The sequence below is a fragment of the Myodes glareolus genome, chromosome X (assembly GCF_982192425.1).
Source record: "Myodes glareolus chromosome X, mMyoGla1.1, whole genome shotgun sequence".
Classification (NCBI taxonomy): Eukaryota; Metazoa; Chordata; class Mammalia; order Rodentia; family Cricetidae; genus Myodes; species Myodes glareolus.
In genome coordinates this window covers 3,505,429-3,522,990 of record NC_142053.1, presented here as the reverse complement: position 1 = coordinate 3,522,990, position 17,562 = coordinate 3,505,429, and the positions used below count along the sequence as shown (strand labels likewise).

The 17,562-nt window shown below is 39.3% G+C and overlaps 1 protein-coding gene and 1 pseudogene across 1 annotated transcript in view; both read right to left on the bottom strand.

Moving 5' to 3' along the window:
* Gabra3 (gamma-aminobutyric acid type A receptor subunit alpha3) overlaps nucleotides 1–17,562 on the bottom strand; it is a 292,811-nt gene that overhangs the window by 163,415 nt on the left and 111,834 nt on the right. Inside the window, exon 3 of the mRNA XM_048457686.3 lies at nucleotides 10,688–10,809. Coding sequence (XP_048313643.1) covers nucleotides 10,688–10,809 — 122 coding nt within the window. The remainder of the gene's footprint in view (nucleotides 1–10,687; nucleotides 10,810–17,562) is intronic.
* LOC148117201 (selenoprotein F-like) lies at nucleotides 9,147–10,595 on the bottom strand (annotated as a pseudogene).

The window sequence follows — 17,562 nt, the reverse complement described above, 5'->3', positions numbered from 1 at the left end:
AGAATAAAGCATGTTTTCTTAGTAGCAGCAATTTCTCGGGTCTGCTCTGCTTGCTAGAGGCAAGCAAATGCTCTTAGATGCTTCCTGACTCAGCTTTAGCTGCAAAACCTTGCAGCTCTTTTAAGAGGTCCTGCCACGAAACACTTAAACTGTTTTGATGAAAAGCTAAATGCACACTTTTCGGTTTTCAGTCGTAGTAGGAAAAAAGCTGCGCTGTTTTAAAATGTGGGTTTTCTGGGCTGTCCTGCCAGGGCAAACTCTGACTCTTTTAGGCAGGCAGTCTGACTGAGTGTGGTCTGTGAGCAGAATACTACAGCTTGCTTGCTGGCAAGGACCTTGAAACGCCATAGAGTTGTGGCAGTGAACACAGCTCTGGCTGGTATCTCAGCCATGAGGCTGGAAAGCTAAGGAATGGGCTGGATCTAGCCATCAAAGCCATGGCTCTCCATATTTCTTAGTAAATTAAAGGCTCATGTAGTCAGAAAAAGAGAGATATACAGTTAAGAGAGATTCAAAGAGGAAGAAAACCTCTAACTGGTTTACAGTATGTTAAAAATACATGCAGGCTAAAGGTTAAAGTCATTAAAAAGAAAAAAGAAAAAAAAGGAGACATAGGGTGTGGTGGTACACACCTTTAATCCCAATGCCTGGGAGGCAAAGGTATATTGACCTTTGTGATTTCAAGAGGCAGAGGTAGATGGACATCTGTGACTTCAAGGTGTGGTAGTGCACACTTTTAATCCCAATGCTTGGGAGGCAGGGACAGACAGATCTCTGTGAGTTCAAGGTGTGGTAGCATACAACTTTAATCCCAGCACTGGTGAGGCAGAGACAGGAGGATCTCTGTGAGTTCAAGGACAGCCTGGTCTACAGAGTTATGCCAGGACAAAGATATACAGAGAACTTGTCTCAAAACGTAAAAGTAAAAATAAAAGAAATAGAGGTTAAAATAAAGCCGCAAAAAGATGGAAAATACACAGAGAATCTTGATACTGTATGCTATTATGCTCTCTTTGAATTGTTTGAATGCTGAGGAAGGAGCAACAGCTGCTAAAAGAATTTTGTTTATAAATACTGCTGAACTAACCCAAGCTAGGTATTTTGAAAATACCTTGGCTTCAAAATTGAAGTCAAAAGGTATGCTACTTTGGAGAAGAGATTGTGCTTTTGTTTCCACAGGAAATGAGAGGCTGTGGATTCATTCTTAGTTAAGAAAAATCGAGTTTGAACAAGGAAGACCACCTGAGAAATCTCCGATAGGAACAGATGACCTGGATGTCTGAGTTCTACATCCAGAACAGATTCAAGACTGCTGCCTGAGATGATCAAGACTCACAGGATACTCCAGTCAGGACTTGATGATAATTCTAAATTTTCTTTAGGTCCCCATAAGATCATCAGCGCCCCCAACCAGCAGGAAGTGCCTGAAATACTATGCCCACATTCCCAACAAATGGACTATGGGTATTTTCCTTTGTTAAAAAAAAAAAGAGGGAAATGGTGTGGGAGAATTGTCTGTATCTGTCAATCATATTTTAATAAAACGTTGACTGGACAGGCAGGCAGAATAGGCGGGAAAGCCAGACAGGAATTAGGGGTGGAGCAAAGAGACTGGGAGTACTCTGGGCTCAGTCCGGCAGGGGCAGTTCCGGTGCTTTGAGAACCTGCCTGAGGACAGGCAAGCCCTGTCTCAGCTCAATCACATTCCTGGCCAGCAAGAGAGAGTGAACTTCTAGCAGACTTCCATTGGAAGAGGGGTGAGTTTTCTCCTGGCCAGAGGGCTTCTGCTAGGAGGAATTCAGTCTTTCCCCGCCCCCCTTGACAATCTGGTCACCAGGCAGAGGCGACTCCTCCCTGTGGAGCTCTCCCGAATCCCGTCCCAGCCTTTATCCAGGTACACCTTCCTCTCTTCCCCCCTTCCCACTGGGGCCACAAGATCTCCCCAGAGCAACTCCCTTGCTCGCTGGGCCTGGGTTGTGAGTGCAACCTGGTAGTAGGGAGTGCCTGTGTTTCAATAGACTGCCTGAGGAAAGGTAGGCCTTCTGTCAATGAATTCCCTGCCCAACAAGGGAACCTGACCTGGTACTAGAAGATCCAGTAGAGAGCATTTGAAGGAAGAGATGGGCAGACGCCAAGGCAAGAACTCCTCCAACAATCTAAAAAACAACATGAAAACATCAGAACCCAATGACCCTACAATAGAAGGACTTGAACCTCTTAATTCAGAAGAAGCAGGAAAAAATGCCATTATGAAAGCAATAGAGTCCCTTAAACAGGATATGAATAAATCCCTTAAAGAACTGGATGAGAAGTATAAAAAAAGATTGAAGAAATGAGTAAAGAAATGGATGAAAAATATAAAAAAAAAAACACCGAAGAAATGAGGAAATTCATGAATGATATACTGGGAAACCAAGAAAAAACAATCAAACAGGTAATGGAAACAGTTCAAGAATTGAAAACTGAAATGGAGGCAATGAAGAAAACACAAAACGAGGGCCGGCTGGATATGGAAAACCTAGGTAAACGAACAGAGACTACAGAATCAAGCATAACCAATAGGATACAAGAGATGGAAGAACGAATCTCAGAGTCTGAAGGCACCATAGAGAAAATAAATGCTCTGATCAAAGAAAACAGCAAATCCAACAAATTCTCATCACAAAACATTCAAGAAATCTGGGACACAATAAAAAAACCAAATCTTAGAATAATAGGGATTGAAGAAGGAGAAGAACTGCAGATCAAAGGACTGGAAAATATATTCAACAAAATTATAGAAGAAAACTTTCCCAATCTAAAGAATGATATTCCTATGAAGGTTCAAGAAGCATACAGAACACCGAATAGGCTTGATCAAAAAAAAACATCCCCTCGCCATATAATAATCAAAACACAAAACTTACAGATTAAAGAAAGAATATTAAGAGCTGCAAAGGAAAAAGGGCAAGTAACTTATAAAGGTAAACCTATCAGACTTACACCGGACTTCTCTATGGAAACCATGAAAGCCAGAAGGTCCTGGATAGAGGTACTGCAGAAACAAAGAGACCATGGATGCAAGCCCAGACTAATATACCCAGCCAAGCTATCATTCACTATCAATGGAGAAAACAAAATATTCCAGGATAAGAACAAATTTAAACAATTCGCAGCCACAAACCCAGCCTTACAGAAAGTAATAGAAGGAAAAACGCAACCCAAGGAGTCCAACATTGCCAGCACTGCTTACAATAACTCAGACATCTAGCGACCCTTCACGAGCTTAACTCAAAGAAGGGACACATACAAACTCTATTAATCAAACAAACAAAAAATAATAATAACCGGAGTCAACAACCACTGGTCATTAATATCACTTAATATTAATGGACTCAATTCACCTATAAAAAGGCACAGACTAAGAGACTGGATACGAAAACAGGATCCAACATTCTGCTGTTTACAAGAAACACACCTCAACCACAAAGACAGACATTTACTCAGAGTAAAGGGTTGGGAAAAGGTTTTTCAAGCAAACGGACCTAAGAAACAAGCAGGTGTGGTCATTCTAATCTCCAACAAAATTGACTTCAAACTAAAATCAATCAGAAGAGATGGAGATGGACATTTTATACTCATAACAGGAACAGTAAATCAGGAGGAAGTCTAAATCCTGAATATCTATGCCCCTAATATAAAGCCTCCTACATATGTAAAAGAAACACTTCTAGAACTCAAGGCAGTCATCAAACCACACACGCTAATAGTAGGAGACTTCAACACTCCTCTCTCACCAATGGACAGGTCAATCAGACAGAAACCTAACAGAGAAATAAGAGAATTATTGGAGGTATTGAATCAAATGGACTTAACAGACATCTATAGAACATTCCACCCAAATAGGAAAGAATATACCTTCTTCTCTGCAGTTCATGGAACCTTCTCGAAAATTGACCACATACTGGGTAACAAAGCAAACTTCCACAGATACAAAAAAATATTAGTAACCACCTGTGTCCTGTCAGACCACTATGGATTAAAGTTAGAATTCAAGAACAGTGCTACCCTCAGGAAGCCAACAAATTCATGGAAGTTGAACAGTCAACTACTGAATCACTCCTGGGTCAAGGAAGAAATAAAGAAAGAAATTAAAGTCTTCCTTGAATTTAATGAAAATAAAGACACAACATACTCAAACATATGGGACACTATGAAAGCAGTGCTAAGAGGAAAGTTCATAGCACTAAGTGCCCAATTAAAGAAAGCAGAGAAAGCACACATTGGAGACTTAACAGCACACTTGAAAGCTCTTGAAAAAAAAATAAGCTGATTCACCCAGGAGGAGTAGAAGACTGGAAATAATCAAACTGAGGGCTGAAATCAACAAAATAGAAACACAGAAAACAATCCAAAGAATCAATGAATCAAAAAGCTGGTTCTTGGAGAAAATCAACAAGATTGACAAACCCCTATCCAAATTAATCAAATGGCAGAGAGAGAACATGCAAATTAATAAGATCAGAAATGAAAAGGGGGACATAACCACAGACACAGAGGAAATTCAGAGAATCATTAGCTCTTACTACGAAAGTTTATATGCCACAAAGTTGGAAAATGTAAAGAAATGGACATTTTTTTAGATAAGTCCATATACCAAAGTTGAACCAAGAACAGGTGAACAATCTAAATAGACCTGTCAGTCGTGAAGAATTAGAAGCTGTTATTAAAAATCTCCCTACCAAAAAAAGCCCAGGACCAGATGGTTTCAATGCAGAATTCTACCGGAACTTCCAGGAAGAGCTAATACCTATACTCCTTAATGTATTTCACAATATAGAAACAGAAGAATCACTGCCAAACTCTTTTTATGAAGCTACAGTTACCCTGATACCAAAACCACACAAAGACACAACCAGGAAAGAGAATTACAGACCAATATCACTCATGAACATTGACGCAAAAATACTCAATAAAATACTAGCAAAACGAATCCAAGAATACATTAGAAAAATTATCCATTATGATCAAGTGGGCTTCATCCCAGAGATGCAGGGTTGGTTCAACATATGCAAATCTATCAATGTAATCCATCATATAAATAAACTGAAAAATAAAAACCATATGATCATTGCATTGGATGCTGAAAAAGCATTTGACAAAATTCAACATCCATTTATGATAAAGGTGTTGGAGAGACTAGGGATACAAGGATCATACCTAAATATAATAAAAGCAATATACAGCAAGCCGTCAGCTAACATCAAATTGAATGGAGAGAAACTCAAAGCCTTTCCACTAAAATCAGGAACACGACAAGGCTGTCCACTCTCACCATTCCTCTTCAATATAGTGCTTGAAGTTCTAGCAATAGCAATAAGACAACATAAGGGGATCAAGGGGATTCGAATTGGAAAAGATGAAGTTAAACTTTCGTTATTTGCAGACGATATGATAGTGTACATCAGCGACCCCAAAAACTCTACCAAAGAACTCCTACAGTTGATAAACACCTTTAGTAATGTGGCAGGATACAAGATCAACTCCAGAAAATAAGTGGCCCTCCTATACACAAAGGATAAAGAAGCAGAGAGGGAAATCAGAGAAACATCACCTTTCATGATAGCCACAAATAGCATAAAATATCTTGAGGTAACTCTAACCAAGGAAGTAAAAAACCTATTTGACAAGAACTTTAAGTCTTTGAAGAAAGAAATTGAGGAGGATACCAGTAAATAGAAAGACCTTCCCTGCTCTTGGATTGGGAGAATCCACATAGTAAAAATGGCAATTCTACCAAAAGCAATCTATAGATTCAATGCAATTCCCATCAAAATCCCATCAAACTTCTTCACAGACCTTGAGAGAAAATAATCAAGTTTATATGGCAAAACAAAAAACCCAGGATAGCCAAAACAATCTTATACAATAAAGGAACCTCTGGAGGCATTACCATCCCTGACTTCAAACTCTATTACAGAGCAACAGTATTGAAAACAGCTTGGTATTGGCATAACAACAGAGAAGTCGACCTATGGAATCGAATAGAAGACCCGGGTATTAACCCACAAACTTATGAACACCTGATTTTTGACAAGGGAGCTAAAGCTATACAATGGAAGAAAGATAGCATCTTTAACAAATGGTGCTGGCATAACTGGATGTCAACCTGTAGAAGAATGAAAATAGATCCATATCTATCACCATGCACAAAACTCAGGTCCAAATGGATAAAAGACATCAACATTAATCTGACCACTTTGAACCTGATAGAAGAGAAAGTGGGAAGTAGTCTACAAGATATAGGCACAGGAGACCGCTTCCTAAGCAGAACCCCAGGAGTGCAGACAATAAGAGAAACAATAAATAAATGGGACCTACTGAAACTGAGAAGCTTCTGTAAAGCAAAGGACACTGTCAGTAAGACAAAAAGGCTACCTTCTGACTGGGAAAAGATCTTCACAAACCCTTCAACAGATAAAGGTCTGATCTCCAAAATATACAAAGAACTCAAGAAACTAGACACTAAAACTCTAATTAACCCAATTAAAAAATGGGGTACTGAACTTAACAGAGAATTCACAACAGATGAACATCGAATGGCTAAAAAGCACTTAAGGTCATGCTCAACCTCCTTAGCGATCAGGGAAATGCAAATCAAAACAACTTTGAGATATCATCTTACACCTGTCAGAATAGCCAAACTCAAAAACACCAATGATAGCCTATGCTGGAGAGGATGTGGAATGAGGGGAACACTCATCCATTGTTGGTGGGAATGCAAACTTGTGCAGCCACTGTGGAAATCAGTGTGGTGGTTTCTCAGGAAACTGGGAGTCAACCTCCCTCAGGACCCAGCAATTCCACTCTTGGGAATATACCCTAGAGATTCCCTAACATACTACAAAAACATTTGTTCTACTATGTTCATAGCAGCACTATTTATAATAGCCAGAACCTGGAAACAGCCTAGGTGCCCCTCAATAGAAGAATGGTTAAAAAAGGTGTGGAACATATACACATTAGAGTTTTACTCAGCGGTAAAAAACAATGACATCTTGAATTTTGCATGCAAATGGATGGAAATAGAAAACGCTTTACTGAGTGAGGTAAGCCAGACCCAAAAAGAGGAACACGGTATGTATTCACTCACAAGTGGATTCTAACCGAAATTAAAGGTCTTTGAGCCTATTATTCGTGATCCTAGAGAAGCTAAATAAGAAGATGAACCTGATGAAGATTATTTAGCTATCCGCCAGGAGGTATGAAATTGACAAGAGTCCCAGGTAACCTCGGGTGCATGGGGGGTGGGAGGGTTGTCGGAAAGGGAGAGGGTTAGAGAGAAGGGAGTAGGGGAGGATTGGGGAAAGATCGGGGGACTGGGATGGGGGGGAGGGAGGAAGGGTGGATATGGGATCAGGCAAGTATATACCTCAACTAAGGGAATCATTTTAGGGTTTACAAGAGACTTGATTATAAAGGGCATCCCAGGTCCAAGGAGAGATCCCCAGATGGTTCTCTGGACAGAGGAGAGGGTGCCTGAAGCGGCCTTGGCCCACAACCATACTGATGAATATTTTGCATGTCACCATAGAACCCTCATCTGGCGATGGATGGAGATGGAGGCGGAGAACCACGTTGGAACACTGGACCTAGCTCCCTAGGTCCAAATGAGAGGCAGAAGGAAAGAGAACGTGAGCAAAGAAGGCAAGGGCAGAGGAAACCTTCATCCGATGTTGGATGGCGATACAGATGGAGACCCATATTGGAACACCGAACTGAGCACTCCACGGTCCAAATGAGGAGCAGAAGGATGAAGAAAATAAAAAAAGTAATCAGGACTGCGAGGGATGCAAGCACCCACTGATACAAGGGGACTGATATAATGAGAGTTCACCAAGGCCTGTTGGACTGGGACTGAACGAGGACATGATCCAACCAGATTCTCTGAATGTGGCTGGCCCGGAGCCTTTTTGAAAAGCCATTGACAATGACACTGGGACTTGCTTCCTCTGCATATACTGGTTTTTGGCGCTCCAGTCTGTTTGGACTCTCACCTTCCCTGGACCTGGAGGGAGGGGGGAGGAACTTGAACTTCCCACAGGGCAGGAAACCCTGACTGCTCTAGGGAATGGAGAGGGAGTAGGAGAGGGAGTGGGGGGAGTGGGAGTGTGTTGGGAGGAGGGGCCGAAATGGAAACTTTTATAATTTAATAAAAAAATTTAAAAAAAAATAAGTAGTAAAAAAAAGACAGTAAAGAATTAAAAAAATGCAATAGGACAGATTCAGACATAAAAGACCTCTAAATGGGTCATAGTGTTAGATAGACATACATAGGCTTGGGAGAGAGAAGAAAAAGAATATTAAAAAGTCATAAAATAAAATTAATGCTTTAAAAAATAGGTAAAGTATTTAAAGAGACAGAGTACAGAAAGTCATAGATTTAAAAAAAGCCATATAAAAATGGAAAATTCACAAAGAGTCTGGAATCTCTGTATTATTACATTTTCTTTGAATTTTTTGACTGTGAAGGAGCGAAGTACAAAGAGACAGTTCATTGTAGGGCTGCTAGGCTAAACCACCATGTATATTATTATAAAAGTATTATGACTTCAGAATTTGGGGCTAAGGATATGATGCCTTGGAAAATGAATAAAGAACACTTTAGCAGTACCATAAATAAGTAAATATCAGATTATAGGTTAAAAAGTCATGATGATTTTCAAGCCTGGAATGGATCCAAATCAAGGGAGATTGCTATAATGAACATTTAGTTATAATTAGAAAATTTGAATATAGAACACAAATTAGAAATGAGTATTAGGTTAAGTTATATGTGTATTGTCTATAAAATAATTCCTTTGTTCTATGGAATTATATAATAAAGTATTTAACAATAAAAGGGAATAATGTATATGACTATCAAATTGTTTGGGAAGAATTAAACACATACACCTGCATATTTGCCATTCAACATAGCCCACAGTATAATGTATTTGTCTTGTTTAATGAAATCCTACAAAAATGGATGTGAGGTCCTTGCTGAAGTAAAGGATTAGGATGAAATTCTAATGCTCAGAGGGAAGAAATTGTACACTAAGTCCCTTGGTCAACAGAATGCACCTTATTACTCTTTTAAGGGACAATATCTTTTTTTTTCAAATTCAAACATTTTTGAAAGTTTTTATTTATATTTTGGTCATATAAGTGAACATTCTTAAATGGAACTCTTTTGTAAGAATATTTAAAAACATAAAAATTTGCCAATTATCAGATCTACACAAATCCTTAACAAAGGTTTTCTGTGTAATCCTCATTAATGCAAACCTTTATAAGTATTACATTCTTACTGTAGATCTTCAATCTGTTCCACAACAATTAGGCTAAAAAAATTTTATAGGGCACAAACACTTCTACTAAAAGGAAAGCCGGGAAGTACAAAAGATCCGAGTGTTCTGCGGAGCAGCCGTGTTGCTGAGGCTCAGTACATCTTATGTGTTTTTGGAGTTTTGTCAGCCACCTTCAGAAGAGACAGCAGAGGAGGCATCTCCTTTATTAACTCCCTTATTTAAGATTCTGTTGTTTATAAAACTGGACCAATTAGTACAAGCTCGTATTTGCATAATTAACCAGAAGCCTCTTACAAAGCATTTCATTAGTGATATCAACTAATGCAGAAGAATAGACATTTCTAAGAAAGGGTTTTGTTAAGCTTGCCAGCTGCTTACATATCATTGGGCTGTGTTGCTACTTCAACTTCTAATTAGAAGATTAATGGCATACATAAAAAGAGTGATCAATGTAAGCATGCAAAACTAAATTATTTTCTAGGTGCTGTGATAGTTCATTTGATGAGTAAAAAAAGAACAACCAAGCAAGGTTTATACGCGTTCCAGCTTCTCGCTGAGAAACTCTTCCACACTGTCCGTGTTCCACTTGAGGATGCTTAGCTCTTCAGCAATGTTCCCGTTGTCGTCCAAAAGCTTTAGGACAGGGTCTGAACCGCGAACGTACTTGATCTGTAGACCTCTGAACAGTTTGGGCTTATCACTTCTGACAAAAGCTTGGACTTGAGGGAACCTCCCCAATTTTCATCCACAGACTTCAAGGATAGCTCCAGCATACAGCTTTTTGGTTTCAAATTGTGCTTCTTCCTGACAGCACCCTCTGCAAACTGGGTCCAGCTGAAGCAGGTTAAACTGTCCGAGAAGATCACAGGAGCTGCAGAGCAAGTTGCTGGAAAAACCCAACTCTCTGCATGCCTCTGACGACAACTCAGCCCCAAGAGCAGACACCGCTTGAAAGGCAGTCGCCAGCAGCAGGCGCAGCCCGAGACCGGGCCGCAGCCAGCCACCCTGCCCGGCCGCCATCCCTGCAGACCCCGTCAATCTTCAAGATCTCGAGGACCCCTGGACCGGGATGTCCACTGCAATGCCTGCCGCGAAACCTGCCGCGAAAGACCAGGGCTACAAGCCGATGATCCCTCAGAGACAAATATTAATCAGGCGGCCATAGGAGCGGAAAAGTGATCGATTACTTAAAAGCAGTCAGGTTCCCTCAGAGATACAAATCAGGCATTTCCTTAACCTCCCCACACCGGTGCTCCTCATTCACGACATTTTGTCGGCAATCTAAGAAGCCCCAGTGCCTCCATGACGAGCCTTAAGGGACAATATCTTAGCAGAGGGTTTTTAAAAGAATAACTGACCTCCAAGCCCAGGTCGCAGCCGGTTATCATAGCCATCCAGAAGCCGATCCAAGATTCTAGTGAAAATAGTGATGTTATCAGTGCTGTCATCAGGAATATCTGGAGCATGCTTGGGAGAGAGTCTGCGAAGGAAAATAAAGAGTTCTTAATAGGCAACAATTACATGACTAACCATATGAATTCTAGAAGATTTTCTAAGTAGATAAGGCAAATTTGATAGCTGTACATCTTGACCCATAGAGCAAGCAATTTCTATTTGTTACAAAAATTGCTTGTGTGGGAAGAGAACAGAACTCAGTACTTGCTCTCTTCCTTCTACATTTGCATTAATTTTGCCAGATACATGTTCCAGCCTCATCTCAGCAGCAGACAAACAAACAGAAATCCTGGACACAGTGTTGCTGAGAACAATACCTGGAAGGCATCTGATTGCTTCAACTAAAGAAGGAAAATGTTATTATTGAGAACTTAACCTCCAACCTAGTCCAGAGAGATGCATGATCACAGAAGAACAGAGTCAGATAAAACCTTGAACTACTCTCAGGCTCTCCCTTATGGAGACAGCAATCAAAGCCAGTAGTAGTTTAGAGAATGCAGAGTATCTCTTCTCTGTTATTTTATACGTGCAGAAACAAGCTGAGAGAAGATACCGAATTTACTCACACTCATCACTAACAGAAGCAGAGATAGGACAACAATCAAAAACTCTTTGATTGTCTACTCCATCCTACTGCTTTTGATTTTGATGTCTTCTGAAAGCCCTTCTGAGTACCAAGTGCTTTTTTAAACACAAATCATGCCCAGCTGTTACTCTCTACAAGAGGAGATTGTTGTTATTAGACAGAACAAGGATTTTTGTTTTGTTTGTTGTTACGGTTGTTTTTAATCACTAAATAATATTCCATTTTGCAAAATACCACATTTTCATTATCCATTCTTCAGATTAGGCTTTTCCTAATTGTTGACTATTGCAAATAGAAAAGAAATAAACATGGATGAGAGGTATGAATCTTTATAATATGAAATGGAGTCCTATTGGTATACATCCAAGATTGGCTTAGCTGGGTCATGTGTGATCTAATTCTAGCTTTGTGAGGAACCTTCATAGCAATTTCCATATTATTTCCATAGTACCTTCACAAGTCTTCACACCCACAGACAGCAAATAAGTGTTCTTCTTTGCCCATATTCATGCAAGTATCTGCTTTCATTTAAGTTTACTGAAATTGGCCATGCTAACTAGGATAAGATGAAATCACAAAGTGGTTTTAAATTGCATTTCCTGATAACAAAGGATACTAATTTTTTAAAAATTTCATTTATTTGTATTTCATATTTTGAGAACTCTCTGTTTAGTTTTATAAAAAATTTTGACTGGGTTTGTTTTCTTAATGCATGTTGTAACCCTCAGCAGAGAAGCTTCTGTTGTCCATACAGAGACATACAACTACACAGTGTACAGAGAATAAAAGACTGTAGAATTCCTGTCCCTAATTGGGACATCTATACAACATCCTCTCCTCCCAAGGCTCCAAGATCATTGTAGAAGAGGGGGATGAAGGATTATAAGAGTTAGAGGTAGTGGATAACCAGGAAACTGTTGTCTGGACTCACAGGATGCATACCTGTGAAAACTCAAGACAGACCAAATCCCAGCATGTAGACAGAAGGTTAGTTAGCAAGGAATTCTACCACTGCACAAGGAGATATTGGCAGTTAAGAGAGGGAGAGTCAATTTTCTTTAAGAATGAGACCCCTGATAGGTCGATAATGCTCAAGTGGAAGACCATATATTCAGGAATAAATGAACAGCATAGATTGGATTCAGTGTTTGGAAAAATAAAAAAGGAAGGGAGAGCACAAAAGATTAGATGTGTACAGAAATGAAGAATGGATCTGGGAAGAGCTGGAATAGGGAGTGAGTATAATCAAGACACATTGCCCAAGGTTCTCAGCAAACTAAATATCTTTAAAAAAAAACTCAGTGCTAAATACAGCCTCAAAATATTCTTAGTAAATTTCTCAACAGTTGGTAAAATGTCAATGCCAAATACAAGTCAAAATGTTTTTAGTTAATTTCTCTATGATTTTTATACTTAATTACTGATACATTTTTCTCTTGAATAGATAAGCAAATGCTGGTTTATAGTAGAATGCTAATTAGAACCTTCTTTTCAATAATTGAAGTAGAACAAGATGTTGTAGCTTTTGCTTATCCAAAGGTACTTTAGAAAAATAGCCATGGTACATCATGATAATTAAGGACCTTAGAAGTCACTTAATTCATTTCCTTTTACTTGAGAAACATCTCAGACATTAGTACCACTGAAAGAAAGTGTACAAAGACATATGTGTATTAAATTGATTAGATGGATTCCATAGTCATGATTATTATTCTTCATATTTATCACTGTTGGTTAGATCAAGTAAGATAAAGATCATTTTCTATAAAGAATAAGATTAGGCTGCCAACACACCATCTGTAGGTCAAACAAATTTAATAATTTATTAGTCTCAAAAACATATTGTTAGCATTTTCAGAGCATTAGAATCAAATAAAGTGTCAGTTCTGTCACCGCCACTGAATATAAATGACTTATTTCTGTTTTTTAAATGTGGGGTCTCACAAAGACTGAAGAGGCAACCATGTAGCCTACACCAGGCCCTCTGCATACATGCTGTGGTTCTTTAGTTTGTAGGTTTTGTTGGATTCCTGACAATGGGAGTAGGGGTGTCTCTGACTCTTTTGCCTATTTGTGGAACCTAATTCTTTACACTGGGTTGCTTTGTACTGCCTTGATATGAGGTTATATGGCCTATTCTTATTAAATTCTGTTATGCTGTGTTTGGTTCACATCCCTGGGAGATCTGCCTTTTTCTGAAGAGAAATGGAAGAGCAGTGGGTCTGGGGGAGAAGGGAGGTGGGGGATAGGAGGAGAAAAAAAGGAGAGGCTGAAGTCAGAATAAATTGTATGAGAGAAAAATAAATAAAATAGAATAAAATATTTATTTTGAGAATTACATAAATGGGTACTGCAAGTGAGAACTGTTTTTTAGTTTCTACCCCAAAACTTCTAATAATAAAATGAGAAGCCTTTAAAAGTAGTGTGCTATTACCTATGAGGAAAAGCTCATGGACCATGTACAGATTAAATACTGGATGCCAGTACCACCAGTATTAGTTCAGCCTCATCAAGGATCACAGGGTGTTTACCTTCAGGGAAAGCAAGAGGAGCACAGCTGCAGAGCTGCTGATGCAGTTCACACAACAACCCAAAGCGAAGAGAAGAGCACTTCAATAAAAGAATGGTAATTTCCCTAATTCTGCATATCTTCTAGAAAAAAAAATAGACTTCTTCAAAATTCTAGAATACTGAGCAGATATCTCTCCACTGCTTTTAAAGTTTCCATAGATCTCAAAGACTAACCAAATAGAAACCCAGTTCCTTAATCTGACGTTCGTAGCTTTCTATAATATGTTCCGAATATATGTTTACAGTTGTAAATTTCACTACTTCACCTTTGGATCAGAAATTATAGGCAAATAAAATTATTTATTTATTTCATTTATCAGGGTTCTCAAGGCATTCGTTCTCCAAGAGAAGTCTTTGCCATACATGTAAAGTAAAACTAAAGATTCAACCCTAAGAATATTGATTATATATTATTCAAGCAGTAATCAGAAACATCTGAAATCCAATTGCAAATATTGTACTATATTTACAAAAGGTATTTGATAAAGAAAGAATGGGTTTGGGCTAAAATATGTCTATATAACCTATTAAGGTTCAGATATAAACTGTCCTCCCAAATGCTCATATTTTGAAGTTTTTGTCCTCAGCTGATGGTCATATTGAGAAGTGATTGTACAGTGGGGGTTCTAACTTTCTCAAGTGAATCAATAGTTTATGTCATGTATTATTAGGAATTGGGAAATAGAGGAAGAAATAGGTGATAAGAGTCTGCCCTTGAAGGTTTTGTGTGTGTGTGTGTGTGTGTGTATTCTTTCTCTTTCTGTGTCTTTTTCGACCTCTATCTCTCTCATCTCTGTCTGTCTGTCTGTCTCTCTACCTCCCTGTCTCTATGTCTATGTGTGTGTCCCAACTTTCTTTTTTCCTAGAAACTGTGAAATCAGTGGTATTTTTTTCCATCACAACCTGCTGCCATAATGCTCTTATTCACTATTTGCAGGTCCAGAAGCAATGGACTCAAGTGACCACAGAATAAAATATCTGAAACTCTGAGCCTAAATCAATCATTCTGCTCTTAACTTGTTTCCTTTGGAGTTTTTTCCTAAAGAAAAAAAGTGACACACGATCTATCTAAAAAAGACAGCTGTTCTTTTCAGGAATAGCTTACACAGACTGGTAAACTAGAAAACTCTCAGCTTGAGATACACCCATTCAACATGTGCCCCAGCTGTTCACATTGACTTGTTTTTCCAAGTTTATTTAAAATGAAGACCAACTCCTTCATGCTTTCTTAGGCACTTCAAAGAAACTTCTGTATAAAATCACAAAGTCTGACAAAAATCAATACAAGGTATTCATTATTAAAGCAGATTCATGAGTCAACTTCAAAGAAAATAAACAAGAATTCAGCTCAAAAATATGACATCTCATATGAATCTACTGTTACAATTTGTGTTCACTTTCATTTAAATTACTTTACTTTGCATTAGTTTGAAATACACATAGAAAACTGGTCTACTTCTCCTTGCTTTTGAACTCTAGAAACATAGGCATTTGAACTGAATCTCAATTTGTGCTTTAGGATTCTGAAAAGGCCCAACTGGTATTTCCAGTACTGAGAAGTTGTCAGAAGAGGCGAATGCCCTTGGAAAACTTAACCACATCTATGTTATAGATGATGAAACAGTGAAGTGACAGACTGTAACATGAAGAGACCTGCTTGTTGGGGTTTCTGTCCCGCCCAGTACCCCACAGCCAGCAAGCCCCAAAGAAAATCACACAGAATCTACATTAGGTTATAAAACTGATTGGCCCATTAGCTCAGGATACTTATTATCTCTTGTAGCCTATATTAACCCATTATTCTTATCTATGCTAGCCACATGGCTCAGTACCTTTCTCAGCCAGGCAGGTTACATCTTGCTTCTCTGTGTTCTGGGTAGGAATGGGAGGGAGCTTCCTGCTTCCCAGATTACTCCTATTCTCATCGCCCCACCTCTACTTCCTGTCTGGTTGACATACCTCTACTTCCTGCCAGGCCAATCAGCATTTATTTAAAACGTGATTGACAGAATATAGACAATTCTCCCACACCAACAGACCATGGATACATGATTCCAAGAGGAACATAGGCAGACACTGATCAACTTCAAATGACTCGCAATTCAAAGTTTTCAAGGAAGTCAGAGTTTACTTACTTTAAAACATTGCCATGGGGGTGTATAATTTTCCAAGTCTGCTTCTCATATTCTGAACTATTGTAACAATGGTACTAACATACAAGACAACATTCTGATAAGAGAACTTTCATAAACCAAATTATAAACAATTTATAATACAGTTTCTTTGGAGAGAAAAATAATATAAAATAGGAAATCTACAGTGTTTGAAGCATTTTCTAGCCAACCACTATTTGCTCCTTAACTGATAACCACAACTCTGATTAAAGCAATAAGCTGGACACTAGTTCAAAGCTTCTCAGTCCAATCTAGTGGCTAATCTAACACTGTAGATTCCCGAGTCATTGCCTTATCCAAATGACCAAATGTGACATCACCAAAACTGACATTATACAATAAGAAGTCAAGGGCAGTCCTTTGCCCCTCTGGAACAAACACCCCTGTCCCTGTTTCCTCATTCCCTTCCCCTTCTCCCTCGTCCTCATCCTCTATCTCCTTCACCATCATATCCTAGCCCATTCTAACACAGGCCTCCCCTTTTCCTCTTAAAATAAAACCTACAGATGCTGGAACTGGGCTGGAAGTGCAATCCGGCAGAAGGGAGTTCCTGTGTTTCAATAGCCTGTCTGTGGAAAGGTAGGCCCTGTGTCAGCTCAGCAAGATTACTGGCCAGCAAGGAGCACTGATCCACTAGCAGAAGATTCATCAGAGGGGTGAGTTTTTCCTGACCCATGGCAGAAGTCCTGCAAGGAGGAGATCAGACATTCCCTGACCCCATTGACTCCCTGGTGACTCTGCAAGGGCGACTCGACCCTGGTAAGCCCTCTTGCCTCCTATCCCATTCCAGCTTTCACCCAGAAACCCCTTCCTTTATTCCCCCTTTCCTCCTCGGGGTCATAAAATCCCCCAGCTCAGCCAGCTTGCATGCTGGGACTGGGCTGGAAGTGCAACCAGGCAGGAGGGAGTTCTTGTGCTTCAAAAGCCTGCCAGAGGAAAGGTAGGCCCTGTGTCAGCTCAGCAAGATTCCTGGCCAGCAAGGGGTACTGATCCTCTAGCAGAAGATTCATCAGAGGGGGGAACCAGACCCAGTACCAGAAGATCCAATAGAGAACATTTGAAGGAAGAGATGGGCAGACACCAAGGTAGAAATTCCTCCAACAATCTGAAAAACAAGATGAAAACACCAGATCCCAGTGACGCTACAAAGAAGGACTTGAACACCCTAATCCAGAAGAAGTGGGGAAAAGTGCCATTATGAAAGCAATACAGTCCCTTAAACAGGATATGAATAACTCCCTTAAAGAAATGGATGAGAAGGATAACAAAAAGTTTGAAGAAATGAGTAAAGAAATGGAAGAGAAGTATAACAAAAAGTTTGAAGAAATTAGTAAAGAAATGGAAGAGAAGTATAACAAAAAGTTTGAAGAAATGAGTGAATCCATAAATAATACCCTGGGAAACCAAGAAAAAACAATCAACCACGTAATGGAAACAGTTCAAGAAA